The 24,700-nt window shown below is 36.0% G+C and overlaps 3 protein-coding genes across 4 annotated transcripts in view; 1 reads left to right on the top strand and 2 right to left on the bottom strand.

Annotated features, from left to right (window-relative positions):
• The window catches only part of med30 (mediator complex subunit 30), a 39,646-nt gene extending 29,656 nt beyond the window's left edge, over positions 1-9,990 (bottom strand). The window contains exons 1-4 of one of the 2 annotated variants that reach the window (XM_058047563.2): positions 9,935-9,990; positions 8,061-8,329; positions 6,447-6,605; positions 43-153 (exon numbers count right to left, since the gene is read on the bottom strand). In XM_058047563.2, coding sequence (XP_057903546.2) covers positions 43-153; positions 6,447-6,605; positions 8,061-8,246 — 456 coding nt within the window. In that variant the 5' untranslated portion in view covers positions 8,247-8,329; positions 9,935-9,990. The remainder of the gene's footprint in view (positions 1-42; positions 154-6,446; positions 6,606-8,060; positions 8,330-9,934) is intronic. The other variant, XM_058047564.2, reaches the window with a different exon arrangement.
• Positions 9,991-10,929: 939 nt separating this feature from the next.
• slc30a8 (solute carrier family 30 member 8) lies at positions 10,930-19,205 on the bottom strand. Its single transcript, XM_078791930.1, has 11 exons — positions 19,140-19,205; positions 18,922-19,027; positions 18,692-18,802; positions 16,795-16,963; positions 16,565-16,711; positions 14,666-14,819; positions 14,489-14,592; positions 13,082-13,194; positions 12,891-12,996; positions 12,679-12,813; positions 10,930-11,286 (listed from the first exon to the last, which is right to left on the bottom strand). The coding sequence occupies exons 2-11, from the start codon at positions 18,922-18,924 to the stop codon at positions 11,141-11,143; spliced, it is 1,188 nt and encodes a 395-aa protein (XP_078648056.1). The 5' UTR covers positions 18,925-19,027; positions 19,140-19,205; the 3' UTR covers positions 10,930-11,140.
• Positions 19,206-21,757: 2,552 nt separating this feature from the next.
• Positions 21,758-23,757, top strand: LOC131102100 (uncharacterized). The gene is made up of 2 exons (XM_058047591.2): positions 21,758-21,935; positions 23,482-23,757. Exons 1-2 carry the CDS (start codon positions 21,789-21,791, stop codon positions 23,755-23,757), a joined length of 423 nt encoding a protein of 140 aa, XP_057903574.2. The 5' UTR covers positions 21,758-21,788.
• Positions 23,758-24,700: the final 943 nt, after the last annotated feature.

The raw sequence follows: 24,700 nt of genomic DNA, 5'->3' as shown, positions 1-24,700 counted from the left end.
CGCGCCGGATGTCGGTGTTTGGCTGCGCTAACGCCGCAATACCTTGTTGACCTCCAGGATTTCTCGCCTGTCCTCGGCGGCAGGGCGGTGGTTCTGGGCGGCTGAGTGGTCATCATGTTTGGCGCCGTCGTCCTCACGGAAGGGTATCAGTTGCTGGAAAGGACAAATAGATAAAATAATCTATATTACTGAGCATAAACAGGAGGAGTATAATTAGATTATGTATCATATGCAACATATATTCAACTGGTTCATCACAATTTGGAATTAAACCTCCCTTGTGTAAGCTTGTCAATGCAAGATCAATCCCCCCATGCCTTCTTTGAACGTAGAGAAAGACAAGACAGGGAGTGGCAAATTCATTCATTTTTAAGCATTCTGTGTGCTTGACCTTGTCTGCTTGACACTACAGTGTGAGACGAATGTGCACCGGCACAGGGCTGATGCCTGATGCCTGCTTTGCATCATAGTGCCCCCTAGTGGTCAGCCCGTAGAAGACAGTGACATGGCTGCTGTCATCCATATTGCATATTGTAATGGTAATGGTTTTATTTCATTTGAACATACATCAGATTGCAATTGAATGCATCACATAATCAGTTCACAGTTCCACATGTCCAAAAGGAGTAGGAAGAAGCAAAGCTTATTAGATCCTACCCCTCCATCTGGTACTTTTACAATCAGTAACTGTTACATTTGTTCACTTCCTGCTTTCCTAATATAGTTTAAGTTGGGGGGGTTTTGTCTGTTTTTTGTTTTATTTTTTTCATTTTAATTTTATTTTTACTACAATTTTTATTTTTATTTATACTCCGGTTTCCTCCCACATTCCAAAAACATGCTATGTTAATTGGTAATGGTTGTATTTCATTTGAACATGCATCAGATTACAATTGAATGCATCCCATAATCAGTTCACAGTTCCACATGTCCAAAAGGAGTAGGAAGAAGCAAAGCTTATTAAATCCTACCCCTCCATCTGGTACTTTTACAATTTGTGACTGTTACATTTGTTCACTTCCTGCTTTCCTAATATTCATTCATTCATTCATTCATTTTCTACCGCTTTTCAGCACGCGGGGTTGCAAGGGGGTGCTGGAGCCTATCCCAGCTGTCTTTGGGGCGATAGGAGGGGTACACCCTGGACTGACTGTTCGTCAGCCAATCGCAGGGCACATATAGACAAACAACCATTCACACTCACATTCATACCTATGGACAATTTGGAGTCGCCAATTAACCTAGCATGTTTTTGGAATGTGGGAGGAAACCGGAGTACCCGGAGAAAACCCACGCATGCACGGGTAGCACATGCAAACTCCACACAGAGATGGCTGAGGGTGAAATTGAACTCGGGTCTCCCAGCAGTGAGGCCACCGTGCAGCCTTTTACCGTAATTATGACTTAATATTTTTATTATATTCTTGTAGCATTGTTTTCCACAACCTAACGTTAAAAAATGAAAATGTTGACTTAAAAAGATTTGACTTGACTTTATTGTATGGTCATATCACCTCGTACTTTGGTACGTGACAAAAATAAAAATAAATTAAAAAAAACTATATTAGGAAAGCAGGAAGTGAACAAATGTAACAGTGACTGATTGTAAAAGTACCAGATGGAGGGGTAGGATTTAATAAGCTTTGCTTCTTCCTACTCCTTTTGGACATGTGGAACTGTGAACTGATTATGTGATGCATTCAATTTTAATCTGATGCATGTTCAAATGAAATTAAACCATTACCATTACCATAATATTTCAATTTTATTCTACAAAAATGACTATTTTATGGGATTTCTTCTTTTAATTTCTTCGTGCGAGAGGCGGGGTACACCCTGGCCTGGTGGCCAGCCAATCACAGGGCACATATAGACAAACAACCATTCACACTCACATTCATACCTATGAACAATTTGGAGTCGCTAATTAACCTAGCATGTTTTTGGAATGTGGGAGGAAACCGGATTACATGGAGAACATGCAAACTCCACTGCCCTAAGCAGAGATTCAAACCCGGGACTTCCCATCTTCTGACTGTGTGGCCAACATGCTAACCACTAAATACAAATCAGAAGTCCCGGAACAGATTTTGGTCAACCTCAGAGGTTCCACTGTACAGGAAGACATCGGTACTTTCGGTACAATAATTCAAGTAACAAACTAGTAGATTTGCAATGTACTGCATCGCTCCGAAAATAATATGAGCTCTGACGCTCGTGGAAAGACGACATCAAGAATATGAGTCATTACTGGCCACGTATGAGTTCTGGTTCAAGAACCTTTTTTTTTTATTATTATTATTATTGTACAAACACAGCCAAGAACATATCGGATTTTAAGAGGTACGGGCCGACTCTGGCTGCTGGTGTTAGCTGGGTGGGTTGGGGTTGGGGGTTGAGTGGGGGGTTGAAATGTGCTGAGTGAGGTGGCGAAGATGGATGACGATTGTAGTGAGTGTGTGCCTGTGTGAGTCATAACCCCTGCCTCCGCCATCAAAAGATGGATGTGGCTTCCTGCTATGACAGAGAAGAATGGGCTAATGAAGTTCACCAGTTGTTCCCTTGTTGTAAGAAGGAAAGGAAAAAAAAAAAAAAAAAAAGAGGAGGAAAATAACAACCTGAATAATAAATAACCGGGAGAAAGCAGGCGCACAAGCAAAGGGAAACATAAAAGAACTAGACGGGGTCAGTTGAGGGATGGCTGAAAAGTGGAAGAAGAGAAGAGAAGCGAAAAAGCGAAGAGAAATCTTAGGCTACGACAACAGCTGAAAAAAAAAAAAAAAAAAAAACACGCTTTTTGGTCCAGCTGTTCATTAAATCGGGTCTGCTGCAAATTAGGCCGCAATGAGGTCACGCTGCCTGAGTCATTGATTCCACTTCCTGTTTGGGGGAAGCCAGCAGTGAGTGAGCAGGCTTGTCAGGCAGGCACCTGAAAGTCCAGGGTGATAAATGGTACGCACACCGGGGGGGGGCAAGATTAACAACGCGGCGTACCAGACGAGCATGTGTGTTGTCGGTCCTGAACGCAGCATCGAACGGAGCCAGGAAGCATTTTTAATAAGGCGGGCGAGGGAAAAATAGCTTGAATTCCATGACGAGTCAATGTAGGGGTGTAAGAAAATATTGTTTCAGCGATATATCGCGATACTTCGTTCCATGATACTGTATCAATATTAAAAAGTATGATAATGCAGTGCTTGGTTACCGGTACATAATTCACCCCGGAACGATCGATAGGGGAGTGGTTGCCACCCGGAGGGGTGGGCGCGAGGGACAGGGGTTTTCTCTCTTCCTGTTGTGGTTGCGAGACGGCGTTCAGGTCTCACGTAGCAGAGAGTGCGAGCTAATGTTTGTGAAGAGAATAAAGTTTTCAATTTCAAAATCAATTTCAGCCACTATTCAAAAGCGAAATGTATTATTCAGTGAGTAAGGAATAGACAGTGGCAGCCGATTTCAGGACTGATCTCCCCAACACCTTCTGTTTGATTCCAAGCCAATGTTGTAGAGAAACTGGGGTGTCTGCCGCACTCATAAATCCACACATATGCTGTTATGTACTGTATTATATTCCCCTGCACAGTACAGTGCATGCAACGAGTTAGCATGCTACCCGTGCACACATGCATGGCTGTGCGGTAGCAAGTGGATCGCTACGCTAATGTGTTTGGCCATGCATGCAAAAAAAAAAAAAAAGAGAGTGCAGCAGAGCTTAAGTGCTGTTGTTCCAGAAGGGCGGATGAAGACCATAACCCCGCCGTAAAGACACTCTGGAGACTCACCTGAAGGGGGGGGGGGGGACAAATGAATCTGCTGCATGTGGAAAAGAAAAGACCTAGAGGGAAGTAGGTGAGATAAAAGTCCCCCAGAGTGAAAAGATCGTCACGTTGTGTGTGTCTGTGTGTGTCTGTGTGTGTGTGTGTTGTACAAAGGGAAGCGGGCTGAGGTGATAAAGGTCTGTTGGTGCCAATGACCTTGTTACACCCGCAAACATAATAACTGTAATAACATAATAACAAACGTAATACAAATCTGCAGCTTTGAATGGAATAATCCCGCAAATGTAATCAATTTCCCACAAACTTAATAAAATTTGCCTACTGCAAATGTAATAGTTATTACATTAAAATTATTACATTTTGCGTTTTAGTTACAGTATATTATTGTATGTGTGATTTTGTGTGTATATGGGGAAGAAATAATAAAATATAATAATAATAATTTTAACAATTGCAATTATCACAATTATGTTATCTTTTTTAATTTAAAATAAATTATAATTAAAGATTCATTTAATGTATTGAAATGATACTCTTTGAATAATATTTTCAATATAATAATTTTTAAAATATTTTTAATAATATTTTTTGGACATACATGTGCGTTTTAGTTACAGTATATTATTGTATGTGTGATTTTGTGTGTATATGGGGAAGAAATAATAAAATATAATAATAATAATAATAATAATTTTAACAATTGCAAATATCACAATTATGTTATCTTTTTTAATTTAAAATAAATTATAATTAAAGATTCCTTTAATGTATTGAAATGATACTCTTTGAATAATATTTTTAATATAATATTTTTTTTTAATTTGTTTAATAATAATATTTTTTGGACATACATTTGCGTTTTAGTTACAGTATATTATTGTATGTGTGATTTTGTGTGTATATGGGGAAGAAATAATAAAATATAATAATAATAATAATAATTTTAACAATTGCAATTATCACAATTATGTTATCTTTTTTAATTTAAAATAAATTATAATTAAAGATTCCTTTAATGTATTGAAATGATACTCTTTGAATAATATTTTTAATATAATATTTTTTTAATATTTTTAATATTATATATTATATATTATATTATAATAATAATATATTATAATAATATTATATTATATTATATTATAATATTATATATTTAATATTTTTTGGACATACATTTGCGTTTTAGTTACAGTATATTATTGTATGTGGGATTTTGTGTGTATATGGGGAAGAAATAATAAAATCTAATAATAATAATAATAATTTTAACAATTGCAATTATCACAATTATGTTATCTTTTTTAATTTAAAATAAATTATAATTAAAGATTCCTTTAATGTATTGAAATGATACTCTTTGAATAATATTTTTAATATAATAATTTTTTGTTATATTTTTAATAATAATATTTTTCTGACATACATGTGCGTTTTAGTTACAGTATATTATTGTATGTGTGATTTAGTGTGAATACGGGGAAGAAATAATCAAAAGAAATAATAAAATATAATAACAATCATAAAAATAACAATAATAATAATAGTAATCATAATTTTATGAAAACAATTGCAACTATCACAACTATGTTATATTTTTTAATCAAAATAAATTATAATTTAATCATTAAGATTCCTTTAATGTATTCAAATGATACTCTTTGAATAATATTTTTTCCACAAAAAAAAAGAATTATCTTGTTAAAATCCTCCAAATGACATCTACACCTTCTCCCTCATTAAAAGAAGAAAGAATAAACAACAAAAACAACCACAAAGATCATTATTTTGTCTCATATTACATTTGTGGGAAGTTATTACATTTACAGATTTTCACTTTCCCACATTTGTAATAATTTCCTGCAAATGTAATTTCCAGGAAATTCAGTATTACGTTTGCAGTAGGCAAATTTTATTATGTTGGTGGGAAATTTATTACATTTGTGGGATTATGACATATTATACATATTATATTACTGCAGATTTGTATTACGTTTGTGGGCAATTATTACGTTTTTCGGGTGTAACAGACCTTCTAATTTAGCCAGCACTTATGTGTCAAAAGCTAGGTTTAATCTGACAACCGCGCTGCTGCGGAAAGTTTGTTTTTGATTCAAACTAAATTCCAAGACTGGACGAAGGAAAAACTGGGAATACGGAGTTATTCCAACAAGTGAAAGAAAAACTGGAGGAAGTCGGTATCAGGTGATGTTGGTGTTTACGCTTTACTGGGCATGCCCCATTGACTATTCTGGTTGATTATAGCGTTGCATGTAGACACACGATTGGAATATTCCTTTCCATGTATACCATTGCTTTCGGAAAGATTCCATTCGGAAAGAGGAAAAACTCCTCATGTAAAACGTGGCTATTGTACTCAACACTAATGGATGATAATTGATCCTAGTTGATAATTGATCAAGAAAAGATGGAATGGGAGTCACGTCACCGCTTCCCTGCTTCCCAAATTTATTATTCCAGGATCAACAAACTATGGTGTGTTCAAGGACCATAAAATCTTAACAATTGACGAAAAGACATTATCAGCAAAACACCTTTTTGTCTGACTTTCAGATGGAAAAAAATCATAAAATGTTCTGTTTTGTTGTGATTACTTTTCCAATTTTAGTATTAGTATTAGTATTAGTATAAGTATTAAACAACGTCTACCTCAGGAAGTATTGGGTCCAGCCCAGCACAGTTTTCGGAGCATTTGTCGTAGACGAAGCGCAGCTTGCGGAACAGCACGGAAAGCATGCGAAGATGCTCCTGGAGTTTTCCCAGCCGGTCCTGGTGGGTGTTGGGGTGGTAAGTGACTCCATTAGGCAGCTGAAAGGTATCAGAGGAAAATGTTGTGTTAAGTTAAAGGCCCGCATTGATCCCCGCTGACTGATAAATGCACTCTGAATTGTGGTCATCCATTAACTCTCCTTGCGGACCCGGATCATGCAGGCACAACGCAGCGAGTGGCGCGGCGTGATGACGCAACCACGCACACCCTCCGTTTAAAATAAATAATGGCTGTTTTGCAGGAGACTATGGTCTATTATTCGTCAAAACATATTGAAAATAAAAGTTATATGTAGTATTCTGGTCACTAGGTGGCAGTAATGACAAAATAGATTGGCATATTACCTTACATTACCTTAACACTGCATCAAATAATGTGTCATGTGATGTGATAGAAAAGAAAAAAAACTCCTCCCATTCCATGTGGAAGTGGTAAGTTTTGGCTCCTTAAAGAGGACCTATCATGCTAATTTTCTGCACACACACATATACATATATATATATATATATATATATATATATATATATTGAGTTGTGTTCCTATAGAGCAGTGACGCACAATAACCCACACAGAAAGCTTTCTAGATCTTCCAGATTCAGCACCTATGTATTTCTGCAACATATATATACATATACACACATATATATATATATATATATATATATATATATACGTATATACATATATATACATATACATATATACATATATACATATATATATTGAGTTGTGTTCCTACAGAGCAGCCACACACAATAACCCACACAGAAAGCTTTCTAGATCTTTCAGATTCTGCACTTATTTCTGCAATATATATATATATATATATATTGAGTTGTGTTCCTATAGAGCAGTGACGCACAATAACCCACAGAGAAAGCTTTCTAGATCTTCCAGATTCTGCACTTATTTCTGCAATGTTTCCATGGATTTCCTGCTTCCCATCCAACATAAGAATGTACGGATGGCACTGACGTCGATAGTGCTCAGTGTTAAATAAAAAAAAAAAAAAACTAGCATGCAGAGCTATCACAAAATGCATTCAGGGCTAGCTTCCAAATGCGTAAACCTCATTGTCTGACGTTTTGGCATCATTTAACATGAGAATACAATTTTGTAACAACATTTATAGGTCAGAAAAGTGGATAAAAAAAACATAATATGTCCAAAAAACATTTGAAGCTAACTGGTTAGCTCGCTAACTTGTATTGAGTCCCTGCAGCATAAAAGTTGGGCAATGTGGTGTAAAAAACGCATAATAGGAGTATGAAAGTGATTATAGGGGTGTTATTTCATGTCTGCAGGGCTCTAATGATGTTGAAAACTGGATTTAGAAAATCCAAATTTTTTAAATGCTCTAACTACAAAAGTATTACATTTATTAACATTGAATCTTTTTCACACTTTTTCACTTCCAGTATGTCACAGAGCTGAGATTCCGTTTTTTTTTCTTGATCTTATATAAATCAATAATGAGGGGAAAATGGAGAGACCTGCATGTTTCTGAGTAACTGGAAGATCTCCATGGTCCTGAGGACAATGTCTTGGACCGTCTCCTGGCCGATGCGACACAATGAGGCGGTGTTGACATCCCGCGCCGCCTGGCCCTGCTGCTGTTGTTGCTGCTGTTGAGGCGGCGGCTGCCCGGTAAAAGGTGACACTAGTGGAGGGGTTGTCATGGAGACAGCCGGTAGCAATGATGGAGGGGGTGAATTGACCTGTTAGATATGAGATTGTTGGACAACAGCACACCCTTGTGTGCCTTCATGACAGAGAAAAGAGGGTATGAAGTGTGGAAGTGGGACAAAGTGAAGTTAGTACAAAACATGTTTTTGATATCATTTTATACATTTTAAGACATTTTTGTGTTACTACCCCAACCTTCCATAAGTGGGTCAAAAATGACCCGGTCAGGTTGTTTTCTTGAAATATCTTTGTAATGAAATTTTTTTTATCATTTCATATTCCAGGTATTCCTCAAAAAACATGTTTTTGATATCATGCCATTCACATTTTTAACTTACCTTTTATACATTTTAAGAATTTTTTTGTTTTTCTGTTACTACCCCAACCTTCCATAAGTGGGTCAAAAATGACCCGGTCAGGTTGTTTTCTTGAAATATCTTTGTAATGAAATTTTTTTATCATTTCATATTCCAGATATTCCACAAAAAAACATGTTTTTGATATCATGCCATTCGCATTTTTAACTTACGTTTTATACATTTTAAGAAATGTTTGTTTTTGTGTTACTACCCCAACCTTCCATAAGTGGGTCAAAAATGACTCGGTCAGGTTGTTTTCTTGAAATATCTTTGGAATTAAAATGTTTTATCATTTCATATTTCAGGTATTCCTCAAAAAACATGTTTTTGATATCATGCCATTCACATTTTTAACTTACCTTTTATACATTTTAAGAAATTTTTGTTTTATTTACTACCCCAACCTTCCATAAGTTGTTTTCTTGAAACATCTTTGTCATGAATTTTTTTAATCATTTCATATTCCAGGTATTCCCCAAAAAACATGTTTTTGATATCATGCCATTCACATTTTTAACTTACCTTTTATACATTTTAAGAATTTTTTGTTTTTGTGTTACTACCCCAACCTTCCATAAGTGGGTCAAAAATGACCTGCATGCATTTTCTATGGAATCCAATAGGAACCTTTGATTCTTATCAACTCCTAAATATAATACTAAATATCATACAAGTGATTATTCCTAACCAAAATGGCAAAATTGGCATAAAAACGCATTGATTCTAGTATATGGGTCATTTTTGACCCACTTATGGAAGAGTGTAGGGTCCAGTCACTCGTGCATCTAAGGGTTAAAAACAAAAACAATTAACAGAAATTAATAAAATAAAATAAAAACGCTAGCTTTTTATGTAATAAAAGTTATAAAGTTTGAAAAATAATTAATAAATGGAAAATAAATAGGTTAAAATTGTAAAAGATATCGGCTACGAATGGTTAAATAGTGGAGTAAACGTACAATTCACAAGGCTTTATATACTTTATACTGGCAGTTATCAATGAATTGGCATCATTTGTTATCATTGTCGATTGTTGTTGATTGTACGATTCACTTGAATGCCGCTAAGATTCCATTTAAGTCAAATTAAATCGCTACTAATCAACAAAGTTTGACAAAACACAGGTGAATCGTATAAAGCAGGATAAAGTAACAACTGTAGCGGTGGCTAATAAGTCCCGATGCAAAAGTGGAGTGTTTGCTATCAACGCTAAGTAAATTCGAAAGCTTTTTTGTACCTGTCGTCGACATCCAAACAGATATTAATATGCCTGTGAGTGTTTACAGATGTTAAATAAAACATTTGGCGATAATTTATGTTACCTGTGTGCTGATAATGTGTCTCTTTTGATTTCATGTCAAGTTCTCTGCTCCGGCGGGGGGGGTGTTGGAAGTATCGCGAGATGTAGTCTGAAATTGTAACTCTTGAAATAGAAGGGCAATACAATTTAATAATTGCGTTTAGGTTTGTGAAATTAGATATTCTTAGCTCATTTGTGTTTTGATTGATATGTAGAAAAATTGGGATATAGTAATAAAGAAATATATATAGTAATAAAGTCTGCACTCAATAAGCTTCTTGACGCTCATTGCTTTTCCAAAGTGGTTTATAACTGGCATTACGGTAATGCACATTGCACTACATTATGTCCATGGTTTTTTTTTTAAGTGACAGCGCCTCGGTGTGGTAGAGTATGTAAATAATATCCTTCTCAATTTTAAATATTCAAAACTCATCTCATTTCATGCAAATGCACATTTCAGAGAGCATGTACTCTCTTATGTAGTATTACTGCTCTGAAAAAAAGAGCTTTATTGAAAAAAAGATTTTGCCTTCAGGCTTGACTGAGACTGAAAAAGTAGATTATGCCTATTACTTAAAATATTATTCATTTGGATTTTGGGGTTACAGGCTGGATTTCAATTTCCTTTTATCTGGCACACATTTTGTGTAATAACCTGAATTAATGTCTTTTCGCTTAATCTTTTGCCCCTAAAAATAAATTGTGTTACTATTCATAGCTTGCCTGGATTAATTATTACTTTTAATACTCCCAATTAACATTCCACATTTGCCTGTTTTATTTATTAAAAATATTTGAATGAGAGAATACATTGTTTTTACTTGTGTTGAGTTATTTTATCCCAGGGGTGTACAAAGTGAGGGGCAGGGGCCGTTTAAGGCCCGCTGTTGTTGATTCACAGCAAAACAGACCCGGATCATCACACTACCACCACCATATTTTACTGTATGATGTTTTTTTGGTGTTACTTCAGAAGTATAGTCGCCCCAATACTGTACATCATCAAAAACAGTGATTGATGTACTAATTTATTGAATACACTTTAATACAAGTACAGTTAAGACAGTTATGGAGCTTCCGTGTGGTTTTTTGTTCCAGTTACAAGCTCATCGGTAGTTCCACACAAGCACTTCACGGGAAAATATCAAAATACGAGTACAAAAAAAAAAAAGGGTCCACATATCACTGCAGCCAAAGAAGACTGGAATAACTGGGACGGGCAAGGCTACATCTTCGGGTCCTCGCACAGGTTGCACCCAGGCTTCAGGTCCGCCTGTCGCTCCATTTGGATGGTGACCGTGTGGAAGTTGTAAGAGGAGTAACAAGCTTGTGTCATCTCTCGTAGAACGGTCTGAGCATCCGCCGACTCGTCTGTGAAGAGAAGGAAAAAAAAATCCATATAAAGAGGTTGAGTTTAGCATCGTGGTTAGCGTGCAGACCTAACAGCAAGAAGACCAGGGTTCAATCCCACTCTCGGCCATCTCTGAACAACATGTCTATGTCATGTAGACATCATGTTGACATGATGTTTATGCTTGCAAAAAACACTAAACTCATCACACAGTAACTTAACACGCCAAAGGTGAGATATGAGTTTTGAAGTTTCCCATTATGCATTGTGTCTGAGCAAAGCAGTTCATTGGAGGACATGCGGCATAGAAAGTGGTTAGTGCGCAGGCCTCACAGCAAGGAGATCCAAGTTCAATTCCACCTTCGGCCATCTCTGTGTGGAGTTTGCATGTTCTCCCCGTGCATGCGTGGGTTTTCTCCGGGTACTCCGGTTTCCTCCCACATTCCAAAAATTAATTAGCGACTCCAAATTGTCCATAGGTATGAATGTGAGTGTGAATGGTTGTTTGTCTATATGTGCCCTGTGATTGGCTGGCCACCAGTCCAGGGTGTACCCGCCTCTCGCCCAAAGACAGCTGGGATAAGCTCCAGCATATTCCTGTGAGACTTGTAATTTAACAACAAAAACTAAATATTAAAATAATAAATCCCATAAAATAGTCATTTTAGTAAAAATATTAAAGTCAAGTCTTTTGAAGTCAACATTTTAATATTTGGAACATTAAGTTTCGGAAAACAATGCTATGGGAATATAATAAAAATATTGAGTCATAATTATGGTAAAAGGCTGCACAGCGTTTAAGTGGTTACCACACAGGCCTCACAGCTAGGAGACCCGAGTTCAATTCCACCTTCAGCCATCTCTGTGTGGAGTTTGCATCTTCTCCGGTTTCCTCCCACATCCCAAAAACATGTTTATTATAGAAAACATTATGTCATGTAGACATCATGTTGACATGATGTTTATGCTTGCAAAAAAACACTAAATTCATCACACAGTAACTTAACACTCCAAAGGCGTACCTAAAAATATACAAAGAAGTACCACTATGAGTTTTGAAGTTCCCCATTCTGCATTGTGTCTGAGCAAAGCAGTTCATTGGAGGACATGCGGCATAGAAAGTGGTTAGTGTGCAGGCCTCACAGCTAGGAGACCCGAGTTCAATCCCACCCTCGGCTATCTCTGTGTGGAGTTTGCATGTTCTCCCCGTGCATGCGTGGGTTTTCTCCGGGTACTCCGGTTTCCTCCCATATTCCAAAAACATGCTAGGTTAATTAGCAACTCCAAATTGTCCATAGGTATGAATGTGAGTGTGAATGGTTGTTTGTCTATATGTGCCTATATTGTAGTCATTGTAACTTCTGTCAGAACGCTAAAAATGATGAATAAGCGGACCCCACGTTGGGACTCACCGATGGCTACATGTGCAGACAGCACAGCCTGGTTGATGGTGAGGGCCCAGATGTGAAGGTTGTGGACGGCCGTGACCCCTTTGACTGCCAGCAGACCGTCCCTGACCTCGCCATACCTCACCCCTGCTGGGGTACCTGAGATACACACATAGTAACAGGTCAAAACTATGCATTAATTATTAAAAAGAATACACTCAGGATTGTGGGCTCACCTTCCATTAAGACGATCAGAATATCTCTCATGATGGTGAAGGTGGTGCACAAGACCAATATGGAGAAGAGGAACGTGCAGATGGGGTCCGCCATCTTATATTCTGGCTGAAATACATAAAATATGTCTGAAATTAAATCACAACACACTAACATGACAAGGGACACTGGTCGGAAGCCCACCCCCTCTCACCTTGAAGAAGATAATGATGGCGCTGACAAACACGCTGAGGCTCTGGAGAAGATCCCCCACCACGTGCACGAAGGCAGCACGCACGCTGGCGTTCACCTGCTGCACCCGGCGCCCTGGCGGAAACATCCAACGCATAGAATTCAGTATACACACGTTTCATATATTGCTGCCACTTTATACTCCATTATTCATTCATTTTCTACTGCTTATCCTCACGAGGGTCGCCAGCCAATCACAGGGCACATATAGACAAACAACCATTCACACTCACATTCATACCTATGGACAATTTGGAGTCGCTAATTAACCTAGTATATTTTTGGAATGTGGGAAGAAACCGGAGTACCCGGAGAAAACCCACGCATGCACGGGGAGAACATGCAAACTCCACGCAGCGATGGCCGAGGGTGGAATCGAACTCGGGTCTCCAAGCTGCGTGGCCTGTGCCCTAACCACTTTCTATGCTGCATGTCCTCCAATGAACTGCTTTGCTCAGACACAATGCAGAATGGGAAACTTCAAAACTCATATTGGTACTTCTTTGTATATTTTTAGGTGCACCTTTGGAGTGTTAAGTTACTGTGTGATGAGTTTAGTGTGTTTTTTTGCAAGCATAAACATGGCTAAATAAACTAATAGACATAGACATGTTTTCTATAATAGAATGTGGGCGAAAACGCACGCATGCACAGGGGAGAACGTGCAAACTCCACACAGAGATGGCCAAGGGTGGAATTGAACCCTGGTCTCCTAGCTGTGAGGTCTGCGCGCTAACCACTAGACCGCCGTGCAGCTTTATACCCCATTATACTTTTTTCAAAATAAATAAATGGATGTTTTGTCTAGGGCGGCACGACGGTATAATGTCTAGTATATTGGTAATGGGAGTGTAAAAATGACTATAGGGGTGCTATTTCGTGTTTGGGGGTCTCTAATGCTATAAAAGACTTGTTTAAAAAGGTCATCCAACAGGTTTTTTTGAATGCTCCGACTATGAAAATATTATTTTAGTGGCTATAGGGTATTCATTTACTCAACTGCAGAGACCACCAGGCATCGGTAATAGGAGTGTAAAAATGACTATAGGGGTGCTATTTCATGTTTGGAGGTCTCTAATGCTATAAAAGACTCATTTAAAAAGGTCATCCAGCAGGTTTTTTTAATGCTCCAACTATGAAAATCTTATTATTATGGCCATAGGGTATTCATTTACTCAACTGCAGAGACCACCAGGCATCTATAAGGGGTCATTTGTCTGCGGGGCTTTGTAGAAATTTATTTTTAATCATGTTAAAAGAAAAGTATGATTATAGTGTCTCATATGCAAATGGACGATAATAATGTACGTATGTGTCAACATCTACTGTCCGACCAGGAACATTCAAGATGACGAAGCTCTAAACCTGCCTTGATTGGTCGATTCTTTCTCCACGTCTGCGTGACTGTGGCCATGAGAAGAGAGTCCTCCGTGGCTGTGGCCGTGGCCCGACTGATGAAGCGTGAGGGCCATGCTGTGAAGACAGCAGGAGTCCTTCAGTAAACACAAAATACATTTTCACTCGCTGGAGCGTGTCACACGCGTACATAATGTTGGCCAAAACGGCACAGCCGGAGGTGATGAGCATGACCGTGCCCTCGATGGTGTAATCGTCACTGATGAGGCGCACCACCGCCAGGTAAACCAGCACTCCTGTTACCAGCCAGATGGTTAAAACTGACAGCAATGCACCCAGAATCTCTGGAAGAAAGAAACCAGAAGGAAAGAAAACATACTATTAATAGAAAATGCAAGCATGATAAATAATAGTAGTATAAAGGTGGCTATAGGGGTGTTATTTCATGTTTGCAGAGCTCTAATAATGTCCATTTAAAATGGAAAAAAAAAATCAAAGCAATGCATTCATTGTGGCGCTGCAATGACGTCAGCCTCTCTGTGGGCTTCAGTCCCTCTGGCTCCCTCTGGTGGACAGAGGCAGTATTGCAGTGTCATCCATTATGTTCCTATGCTGCTTGTCCTCTAATTAAATGGATGGATATATATATATTTTTTTTTTATTTATGTTGTTATATACTTTATATGTTGACAGCAATGCACCCAGAATCTCTAGAAGAAAGAAACCAGAAGGAAAGAAAACATACTATTAACAGAAAATGCAGGCATGATGAATAATAGTAGTCTAAAGGTGACTATAGGGGTGTTATTTCATGTTTGCAGAGCTCTAGTAATGGTAAAAATCAGTGTTTTACCAGAAATTTCAGTAAATTCTGGTGTTTAAACCAGAATTTTCAGAACGACGACTAATTGTTTAAATTACGTGCCGCTCACCAGTCAGTGAGGAAACAGTAGCTCTTTCTTTGTCAAACCATCGGAATTTTCCAACGCTAAAATTTGTCACACAGCAAATTTTAACACTCAAAAGGAGTACCTGGCAAATCTACAAACATACAAATACACATTTAAAATGGAAAAAACAAAATCTAAGAAATGTATTCATTGTAGCGCTGCAATGACGTCAGCCTCTCTCTGGGCTTCACTTCCTCTGGCTCCCTCTAGTGGACAGAGGCAGTATTGTAGTGCTATCCACTAAGTTCCTATGCTGCTTGTCCTCTAAATGTTTTTATACTGTTATGAGATATATATATATATATATATATATATATATATATATATATATGTGTTGTTATACTTTATATGTTGACAGCAATGCACCCAGAATCTCTAGAAGAAAGAAACCAGAAGGAACGAAAACATACTATTAACAGAAAATGCAGGCATGATGAATAATAGCAGTATAAAGGTGACTATAGGGGTGTTATTTCATGTTTGCACAGCTCTAATAATGGTAAAATCGGTGTTTTACCAGAAATTTCAGTAAATTATGGTGTATAAGCCGGAATTTTCAGAACAACGACTAATTGTTTAATTTAATTTAAAATGGAAAAAAAAAAACATCTAAGCAATGCATTCATTGTAGCGCTGCAATGACGTCAGCCTCTCTCTGGGCTTCAGTTCCTCTGGCTCCCTCTGGTGGACAGAGGCAGGATTGCTGCACAATTCACTAAGTTCCTATGCTGCTTGTCCTCTAATTAAATGGTTTTATACTGTTATTATATATGTTGTTATATACTTTATATGTTGTTTATATGTTAATAGCAATGCACCCAGAATCTCTAGAAGAAAGAAATCAGAAGGACAGAAAGCATACTATTAACAGAAAATGCAGGCATGATGAATAATAGTAGTCTAAATGTGACTATAGGGGTGTTATTTCATGTTTGCAGAGCTCTAATAATGGTAAAATTAGTGTTTAATCTAATCAATGCATTCAATGCTGCAATGATATTCCTCTGGCTCCCTCTTGTGGACAGAGGCAGCATTGCAGCGCCATCCACTAAGTTCCTATGCTGCTTGTCCTCTAATTAAATGGTTTTATATTGTTATATATATTATATATGTTGTTACATTTTGATAATACACTGTACCTGCACGGTGCCAACCATAGCTGAGTTTGTGCGTTGCCGGTCTGGAGGAGAGCCAGAGTGACAGCAGGCTGATGATGAAGCTAGTGAAGTCTACAAGCAGGTGGGCCGCATCGGTCATCACCGCAAGGCTTCCTGCAAAATACCCACCTGGGAAGTTCGGATTGGCAGGTAAATTTGTGGAAATTAGTGAGGAATCCTATCCAAATCCAAAAAAAAAGATGACGACTCACCGAGGATTTCGCCTATCATGAAAATCAGGCAGATGACCGAGACCACATACAATCGCTTCCTGGCGATTTTCTTCTCCCGCTCACGGTCTTCCTGCGCGTGGCTGTTGTCATGGCAGTGCTTGATGCCACCTGTGAGATTTTGCTTCATTGCCTCGAGTCTGTGAGGGCCGCATGGAGATGAAATAAATAGAAAAAAAAATAGAAAGAACTAGGTTGTTAAATATCTTTGCCAGCTTTGTGAGATCGCCAAAGTTGTGATGCTGGTTGACTTTTTGTAGTTTCAGACCCTTTTGTGATGTATTTAATTGTTAACATTATTTTTTTTATTAATTTTATTTCACTTTTAACACTTTGGAGACCACTGCACATAAGAGTAATGAAAGGGAACTAGTTCCTCAGCTTTATCCTCATTAGCGCCAAAGGAGAGCTGAAAAATTTAACATTGTTTTTTTTTTGCTCACACTTCCCACAAATGTACAGATGTAAATATAAGTTTAATATTTATTAAAAATGTATATATATTTATTTATACAAACAGACCACAAGGTGCGAGTGTAAATAATGTAATATTTCAGTCAATCGTTTGTGAGGTTTGTGTTTTAACATTAGGTAAATCAACAGTGACGAATCTGCTGCTGTGAAGCAAATGTACAGATGTAAATATAAGTTTAATATTTATTAAAAATGTATATATATTTATTTCTACAAACAGACCACACGGTGCGAGAGTAAATAAAGTAATATTTCAGTCAATCGTTTGTGAGGTTTGTGTTTTAACATTAGGTAAATCAACAGTGACGAATCTGCGGCTGTGAAGCAAGTGTACAGATGTAAATATAAGTTCAACATTTATTAAAAATGCGTATATATATATATATATATATTTCTACAAACAGACGACACGGTGGGAGTGTAAATAATGTAATATTTCAGTCACTTGTGAGGTGTTTTTTAAACATTTAGGTAAATCAAGAGTGACGAATCTGTGCTTATGAAGTTGCCCGCAAATGTACAGATGTAAATATAAGTTTAACATTTATTAAAAATGTATATATATTTATTTCTACAACAAACCACACGGTGCGAGTGTAAATAATGTCATATGTCATATTTCAGTCAATTGTTTGTGAGGTTTGTTTTATTAACATTAGGTGAATCAACAGTGACGAATCTGCGGCTGTGAAGTTGACCGCAAATATACAGATGTAAATATAAGTTTAACATTTATTAAAAATGTATATATATTTATTTCTACAACAAACCACACGGTGCGAGTGTAAATAATGTCATATGTCATATTTCAGTCAATTGTTTGTGAGGTTTGTTTTATTAACATTAGGTGAATCAGCAGTGACGAATCTGTGGCTGTGAGGATGACCGCAAATGTACAGATGCAAATATAAGTTTAACATTTATTAAAAATGTATATATATATTTATTTCTACAACAGACCACACGGTGCGAGTGTAAATAATGTCATATTTCAGTTTTTTTAAAACATTAGATAAATCAACAGTGACGAATCTGCGGCTGTGAAAATGATGTTACTAGTGTAGTCCTTTAGGCGAAAGAGTTTAGCTAGTAGCAGCGTGCAAACGGACCTCCAGGGGAAATACATCATCCAGTAGACTGACCCTTATGTTTGCACACTGCTAATCCCAACACAGTTTTAGTCCCGTGTGGAAAAGATGAACCAGACAAGAAGAAAAACGAACCAAATTAATAAAACAATGACTACTATTACTATTACTACTAGTAATAGTAGCAGCTACTATGTCTGTCACATAGGTGATCCTCAATAGTGTTTGGACTGTAATTAAGCTAACAACTACAACCAAGACATTTACAAAAAATTAAATTTCTATTAAAAAATTCTAATAAATAAATAGTCTTACCCTCCCCCGTTAGAGTAGTTAATTTTTCCATCAGTCACCAGGTGAAACTTCTCAGGATCCCTCGTTTGAAACATGGCTGACAAATTGAGGCGGTCAACAGCTGAAGGAAATGACTCAATTAGAGAGAAGATGGAGGGGGAATTTAAAAAAAAGCTTTAAAAAATGATTTAAAGATGTCTTAACTCAGAGGCAGATGCAAGTAATTGAAGCTGCTGCGTTTGTTTGAAGGTACCATGCGGGAAGTCGGTGTGCAAAAGAGAGCTTTGGGCTTGATTCATCAGTGCGCCTTGTGACTTGAAGCGTGTGCAAAACTGTGGCGCTTGCAGAGACTTTCCCCCCTCAAAAATAAAAAGTAAAAATTAAAAGTAATCATGATATAAAATACAACAATTACTAATAGATACATTCATATTTTCTAATAACTGCGGCTAGGATTGGAGCCCCACTTACAGTGTAAGCTGACTTCAAATGAATCACTTTCAGTGGAAGCGAGGAGTAAGCCGGATCGATTCCAATATCGATGTGTCGATACCTACAATGGAGCCGTGGCATATAGTATCGATACAATACTAATGAGATAAAAAATCACACATACATTCAATTATCTTGAAGATGTTCAAGTAAAAACTATATACATCGGGGATACTAGTAGTGAATATGTAGTACTTGGTATCAGATCGGTCCCAAAATTTTCAGTATGGGACACTTGTATTACTCGCGGCACCTATTTTAATGAAGTAGTTTTAATTAAATGTGAAAATATGATTGTACAAGATTACCGTTGTTTATATGCTTTGGTTTAAGGAAAAAATATATATAATATTTATATATGTTTATTTAACCAGATAAAGATACTAATATATACTATTAATACCAATTATATTGTTAGAAAGTTTGAGATGTATTACCCAAATGTGCCTCAAGATGGCGACAACGTACAATAACACAGCTGGTTTAGGATGAATCACTTTCAGTGGAAGTGATTTACCGTTTTACCGTTGTTTGTATGCTTTGGTATATAATATATATATAATATATAATATTTATATGTGTTTATATATATTTAGAAATATACTAATATATACTATTAATATGCAATACCAATTATATTATATAGTTTGATATGTATTGCCCAAATGTGCCTCAAGATGGCGACAACGTACAATAACAACACAGTTCATTCATAATAGTGACGATTAATATACTACCGAACATACAGTGGGGCTTGGTTTCCGCTACATGTCATTGACAAAATAAAAGTATTCACACTAAATGACATAATGGGTACCATAGTAAATGTCAATATAGTGATATATATATATAGCACATCATGACTGGTTCAAGACGTTTGAACCAACGACAAAAAAATAAACAAATTATATTAGGAAAGCAGGAAGTGAACAAATGTAACAGTTACTGATTGTAAAAGTACCAGATGGAGGGGTAGGATTTAATAAGCTTTGCTTCTTCCTACTCCTTTTGGACATGTGGAACTGTGAACTGATTATGTGATGCATTCAATTGTAATCTGATGCATGTTCAAATGAAATAAAACCTGAAATAAAACAATTAAAAATTAACATAGCATGTTTTTGGAATGTGGGAGGAAAGTGGAGTACAAATAAAAATAAATACAAATAAAAATAGTAGTAAAAATAAAAATTAAATTAAAAAATTAAGAAAAAAAACAAACAAAAAAATAACTTAAACTATATTAAGAAAGCAGGAAGTGAACAAATGTAACAGTTACTAATTGTAAAAGTACCAAAATTAAAATTAAATGAGGATAAAAATTTAAATTAAACATAAAAAACTATATTAGGAAAGCAGGAAGTGAACAAATGTAACAGTTACTGATTGTAAAAGTACCAGATGGAGGGGTAGGATTTAATAAGCTTTGCTTCTTCCTACTCCTTTTGGACATGTGGAACTGTGAACTGATTATGGGATGCATTCAATTGTAATCTGATGCATGTTCAAATGAAATAAAACCTGAAATAAAACAATTAAAAATTAACATAGCATGTTTTTGGAATGTGGGAGGAACGTGGAGTACAAATAAAAATAAATAAAAATAAAAATAGTAGTAAAAATAAAAATTAAATTAAAAAATTAAGAAAAAAAACAAACAAAAAAATAACTTAAACTATATTAAGAAAGCAGGAAGTGAACAAATGTAACAGTTACTAATTGTAAAAGTACCAAAATTAAAATTAAATGAGGATAAAAATTTAAATTAAACATAAAAAACTATATTAGGAAAGCAGGAAGTGAACAAATGTAACAGTTACTGATTGTAAAAGTACCAGATGGAGGGGTAGGATTTAATAAGCTTTGCTTCTTCCTACTCCTTTTGGACATGTGGAACTGTGAACTGATTATGGGATGCATTCAATTGTAACCTTGATACATGTTCAAATGAAATAAAACCATTACCATAAAATAATAAATAACTATATATTTTGGGGGGAATTTAGTGAAGACGTCTGGACGAATGAACAAGTAAATAGAACCCGTGTTGGTTTGGATCCCAACTAGATTCTAGTCCATTGTAGTGTAATGACGTTTATACTCTTTGTTGGAAATGCAGACAAAAACAAGGGACTAAAATAACCTTCAATGGGCTATTTTGGTCGATTGGGATAAAAAAAAACAAAAAACGAGCCTCCTGTCTGATGAAGAAGTTGTATGGGTGAATAAAGGAGGCTGCCAGGGGCCCAAAACAGCATGAGGGGCGTTCAAGCTAAAAAAAAAAAAAAAAAAGAGTATACACATGCAGAATGCAAATTAATGCAGTTCATTTACGTTCATTCATCCAAAAAAAAAAACATTCCTAACACAATACAGGATCTTCTATTGAAAAAACGGGTTACCCTGACAACCACCGAGCGTCCACGTTCTTCAAAAAAAAAAAAAAAAAAAAAAACAACTCCAGTGACGTCAGAGCTGCTCCGTCACATTCACTGCCAAGATGGGTGGTGTTGATATTCGGGGGACAGACAGAGCAGGGAGAGAAAGTACCCCTCCATAAGTGAACCAGAAGCAAAGTCATAACCCGATCAGACGAGGCTTCACGGCCAAATACTGCTGCCAACTGACATGATGGAAGTGGTTCTAACCCGACTGCGGGACTTCTCCTGCAAGGCCACCACCTTTGATGAGCGGAAGCCTCCGAAAGGATGCACGGATGGAGAAAACACCAAAGTTGACATTGAGAGTGCCCTAGCATGGCTACGACGGGAACTGGTAAGACTTTAAATATATGTGATTTGTCTGTTTATGTCATGAACTGGTAGGAATTGCATGGGAATGCTAAGATATTTATGGTAATGGTAATGGTTTTATATCATTTGAACATGCATCAGATTACAATTGAATGCATCACATAATTAGTTCACAGTTCCACGTGTCCAAAAGGAGTAGGAAGAAGCAAAGCTTATTAAATCCTACCCCTCCATCTGGTACTTTTACAATCAGTAACTGTTACATTTGTTCACTTCCTGCTTTCCTAATATAGTTTAAGTTGTTTTTTTTTGTTTTATTTTTTAATTATTTACATTTTATTTTTACTACTATTTTTATTTATTTTTATTTGTACTCCGGTTTCCTCCCACATTCCAAAAACATGCTATGTTAATTTGTAATGGTAATGGTTTTATTTCATTTGAACATGCATCAGATTACAATTGAATGCATCACATAATCAGTTCACAGTTCCACATGGCCAAAAGGAGTAGGAAGAAGCAAAGCTTATTAAATCCTACCCCTCCATCTGGTACTTTTACAATCAGTAACTGTTACGTTTGTTCACTTCCTGCTTTCCTAATATACTTTAAATTGGGTTTTTTTTTGTTTGTTTTTAAATTTACATTTTTTTTAAATTTTTAAATTTTATTTTTACTACTATTTTTATTTGTACAATTGAATGCATCACATAATCAGTTCACAGTTCCACATGTCCAAATTTTTTTTTTTACAAATTTCCCCACTGAGGGACGAATAAAGGCATATCTTAAAGGCATATCTTAAAAGGAGTAGGAAGAAGCAAAGCTTATTAAATCCTACCCCTCCATCTGGTACTTTTACAATCAGCAACTGTTACATTTGTTCACTTCCTGCTTTCATAATAAAGTTTTTTTTAAGTTTAATTTAAATTTCTATCCTAATTTAATTTTAATTTTAATTTTTGTACTTTTACAATCAGTAACTGTTACATTTGTTCACTTCCTGCTTTCCTAGTATAATTTAAGTTTGTTTTTTAATTTTTTTTATATTTTTAATTTTAATTTTAATTTTAATTTTAATTTTAATTTTAATTTTAATTTTAATTTTAATTTTAATTTTAATTTTAAGCAATCTTCACTCATTTAGCGAGTGAAGATTGCTTTTATAGTTATTAGCCCATATTTCCACACAAATAAGTAAGATATAAGTAAGAAATATTTCTGGCCACCTTATGTTTTATATTTATAATATTAAGTTTCCAGACAAAATTGTGAGTTCCTTAAATTCCCGGAAATCCATAGAACTGAACTTGAAGCAATCTATCTTTTTTTTCTGTGCTGGAGGCCCAAAGTTTGATCACCATCTTGTTCCTAAGATACCTTGAAGGTCATGTTGGTAAAATGTCAGCCTGCTGTTAGACATTCCTTCCTGTGTGTTTCGGAGTCTATGAGATCACGTGACAACCCAGACAGCTCGTGAAAGTGGAAAAACAAAACCTAGCTAGCATACGGATCCCAAAATTGTCCGAAGACTATTTGACCTTTGGATATTTTTTTTTTATGCACAGATAGAAATGCGCTCCCAGGATCAAGCTCTGGTCCGCCAGCTGATGGAGCTTCACTCCGGAATCCAGGAACTCAAGCAGGAGCTATCTGAGGAGGAGGAACAGGATGGGGACGGGGATGAGGAAGGCAGTTCCTGGGATTCCGAGAGCGAGCAGGGAAGCGTCTACTCCAGCTGTGGAGAAGTGGGATCCTCCGTTCCTTTCGTGGAGAAAACTCGCTGCTTTTATTCCACGGCTTCAGCCAGGAAGTTGTTCACCAGGAGAAGTTCTGTGCCTTGAAATAGTCACTCTCTCATTCCTGGGATTTTAGTATTAGTAAAGATAGATGTTGGGAATTCTGGGAAGAATCTTCCCACAGCATAAATGACTATCAGTGTATGATAATAACTCTCCTGTCTTTGTCTGGAATTAGAATATATAGAGTAAGATTGTTTTGTGTTTATGAGACAAATATACATTTTGTATGGCATAAAGTATTGGGACACTACACCAAATTCTATTTTTCCTGAAATATCAGTAATATTTATGACCCGGTATTACGGCCGCATTGAACAAAATATACATATATTTCAGAGATTTTAAGACTCCGAGTCATAAATTTACAAGAAAAAGGTTGTAATATTATGACAGTATATTTACGAGAAAAAAAAATTACAAAAAAAATAAAATTTATAAAAAAAATAGTCATAAAATTATGTGAATAAAGTTGTAAATTTACAAGAAAAAAAGTCTTTAATTTACAAAAAAATGTGGTGCTATTACAAGAATTTAAATTTATGAAAATAGTCATAAATTTAAAGTCGGAATTTCCGAGAACATAGGCGCAAATTCACAAAAAAGACAATTTACGAAAATAAAATTGTAAATGTATGTAATTGTCTTGAATTTATGAGAAAAAAAAATTAATATTATGAGAATAAAAACTGTAAATTTACAAGAACAAAGTCATAAATGTAAAAGAAAAAAGTTGTAATATTATGAGAATAAAAAATGTAAATTTACAAGAACAAAGTCATAAATGTAAGAGAAAAAATGTTGTAATATTATGAGAATAAAAAATGTACATTTACAAGAACAAAGTAAAAAATGTAAGAGAAGAAAGTTGTAATATTATGTGAATAAAAATGTAAATTTACAAGAACAAAGTCATAAATGTAAGAGAAAAAAGTTGTAATATTATGAAAATAAAAAATTTAAATTTACAAGAACAAAGTCATAAATG

Source organism: Doryrhamphus excisus, linkage group LG7, assembly GCF_037039965.1.
Source record: "Doryrhamphus excisus strain RoL-2023G ecotype Guam linkage group LG7, RoL_Dexc_Guam_v1.1, whole genome shotgun sequence".
NCBI lineage: Eukaryota > Metazoa > Chordata > Actinopteri > Syngnathiformes > Syngnathidae > Doryrhamphus > Doryrhamphus excisus.
The sequence above is the reverse complement of the archived record's forward strand: the minus strand, read 5'-3'. Positions and strand labels throughout refer to the sequence as shown.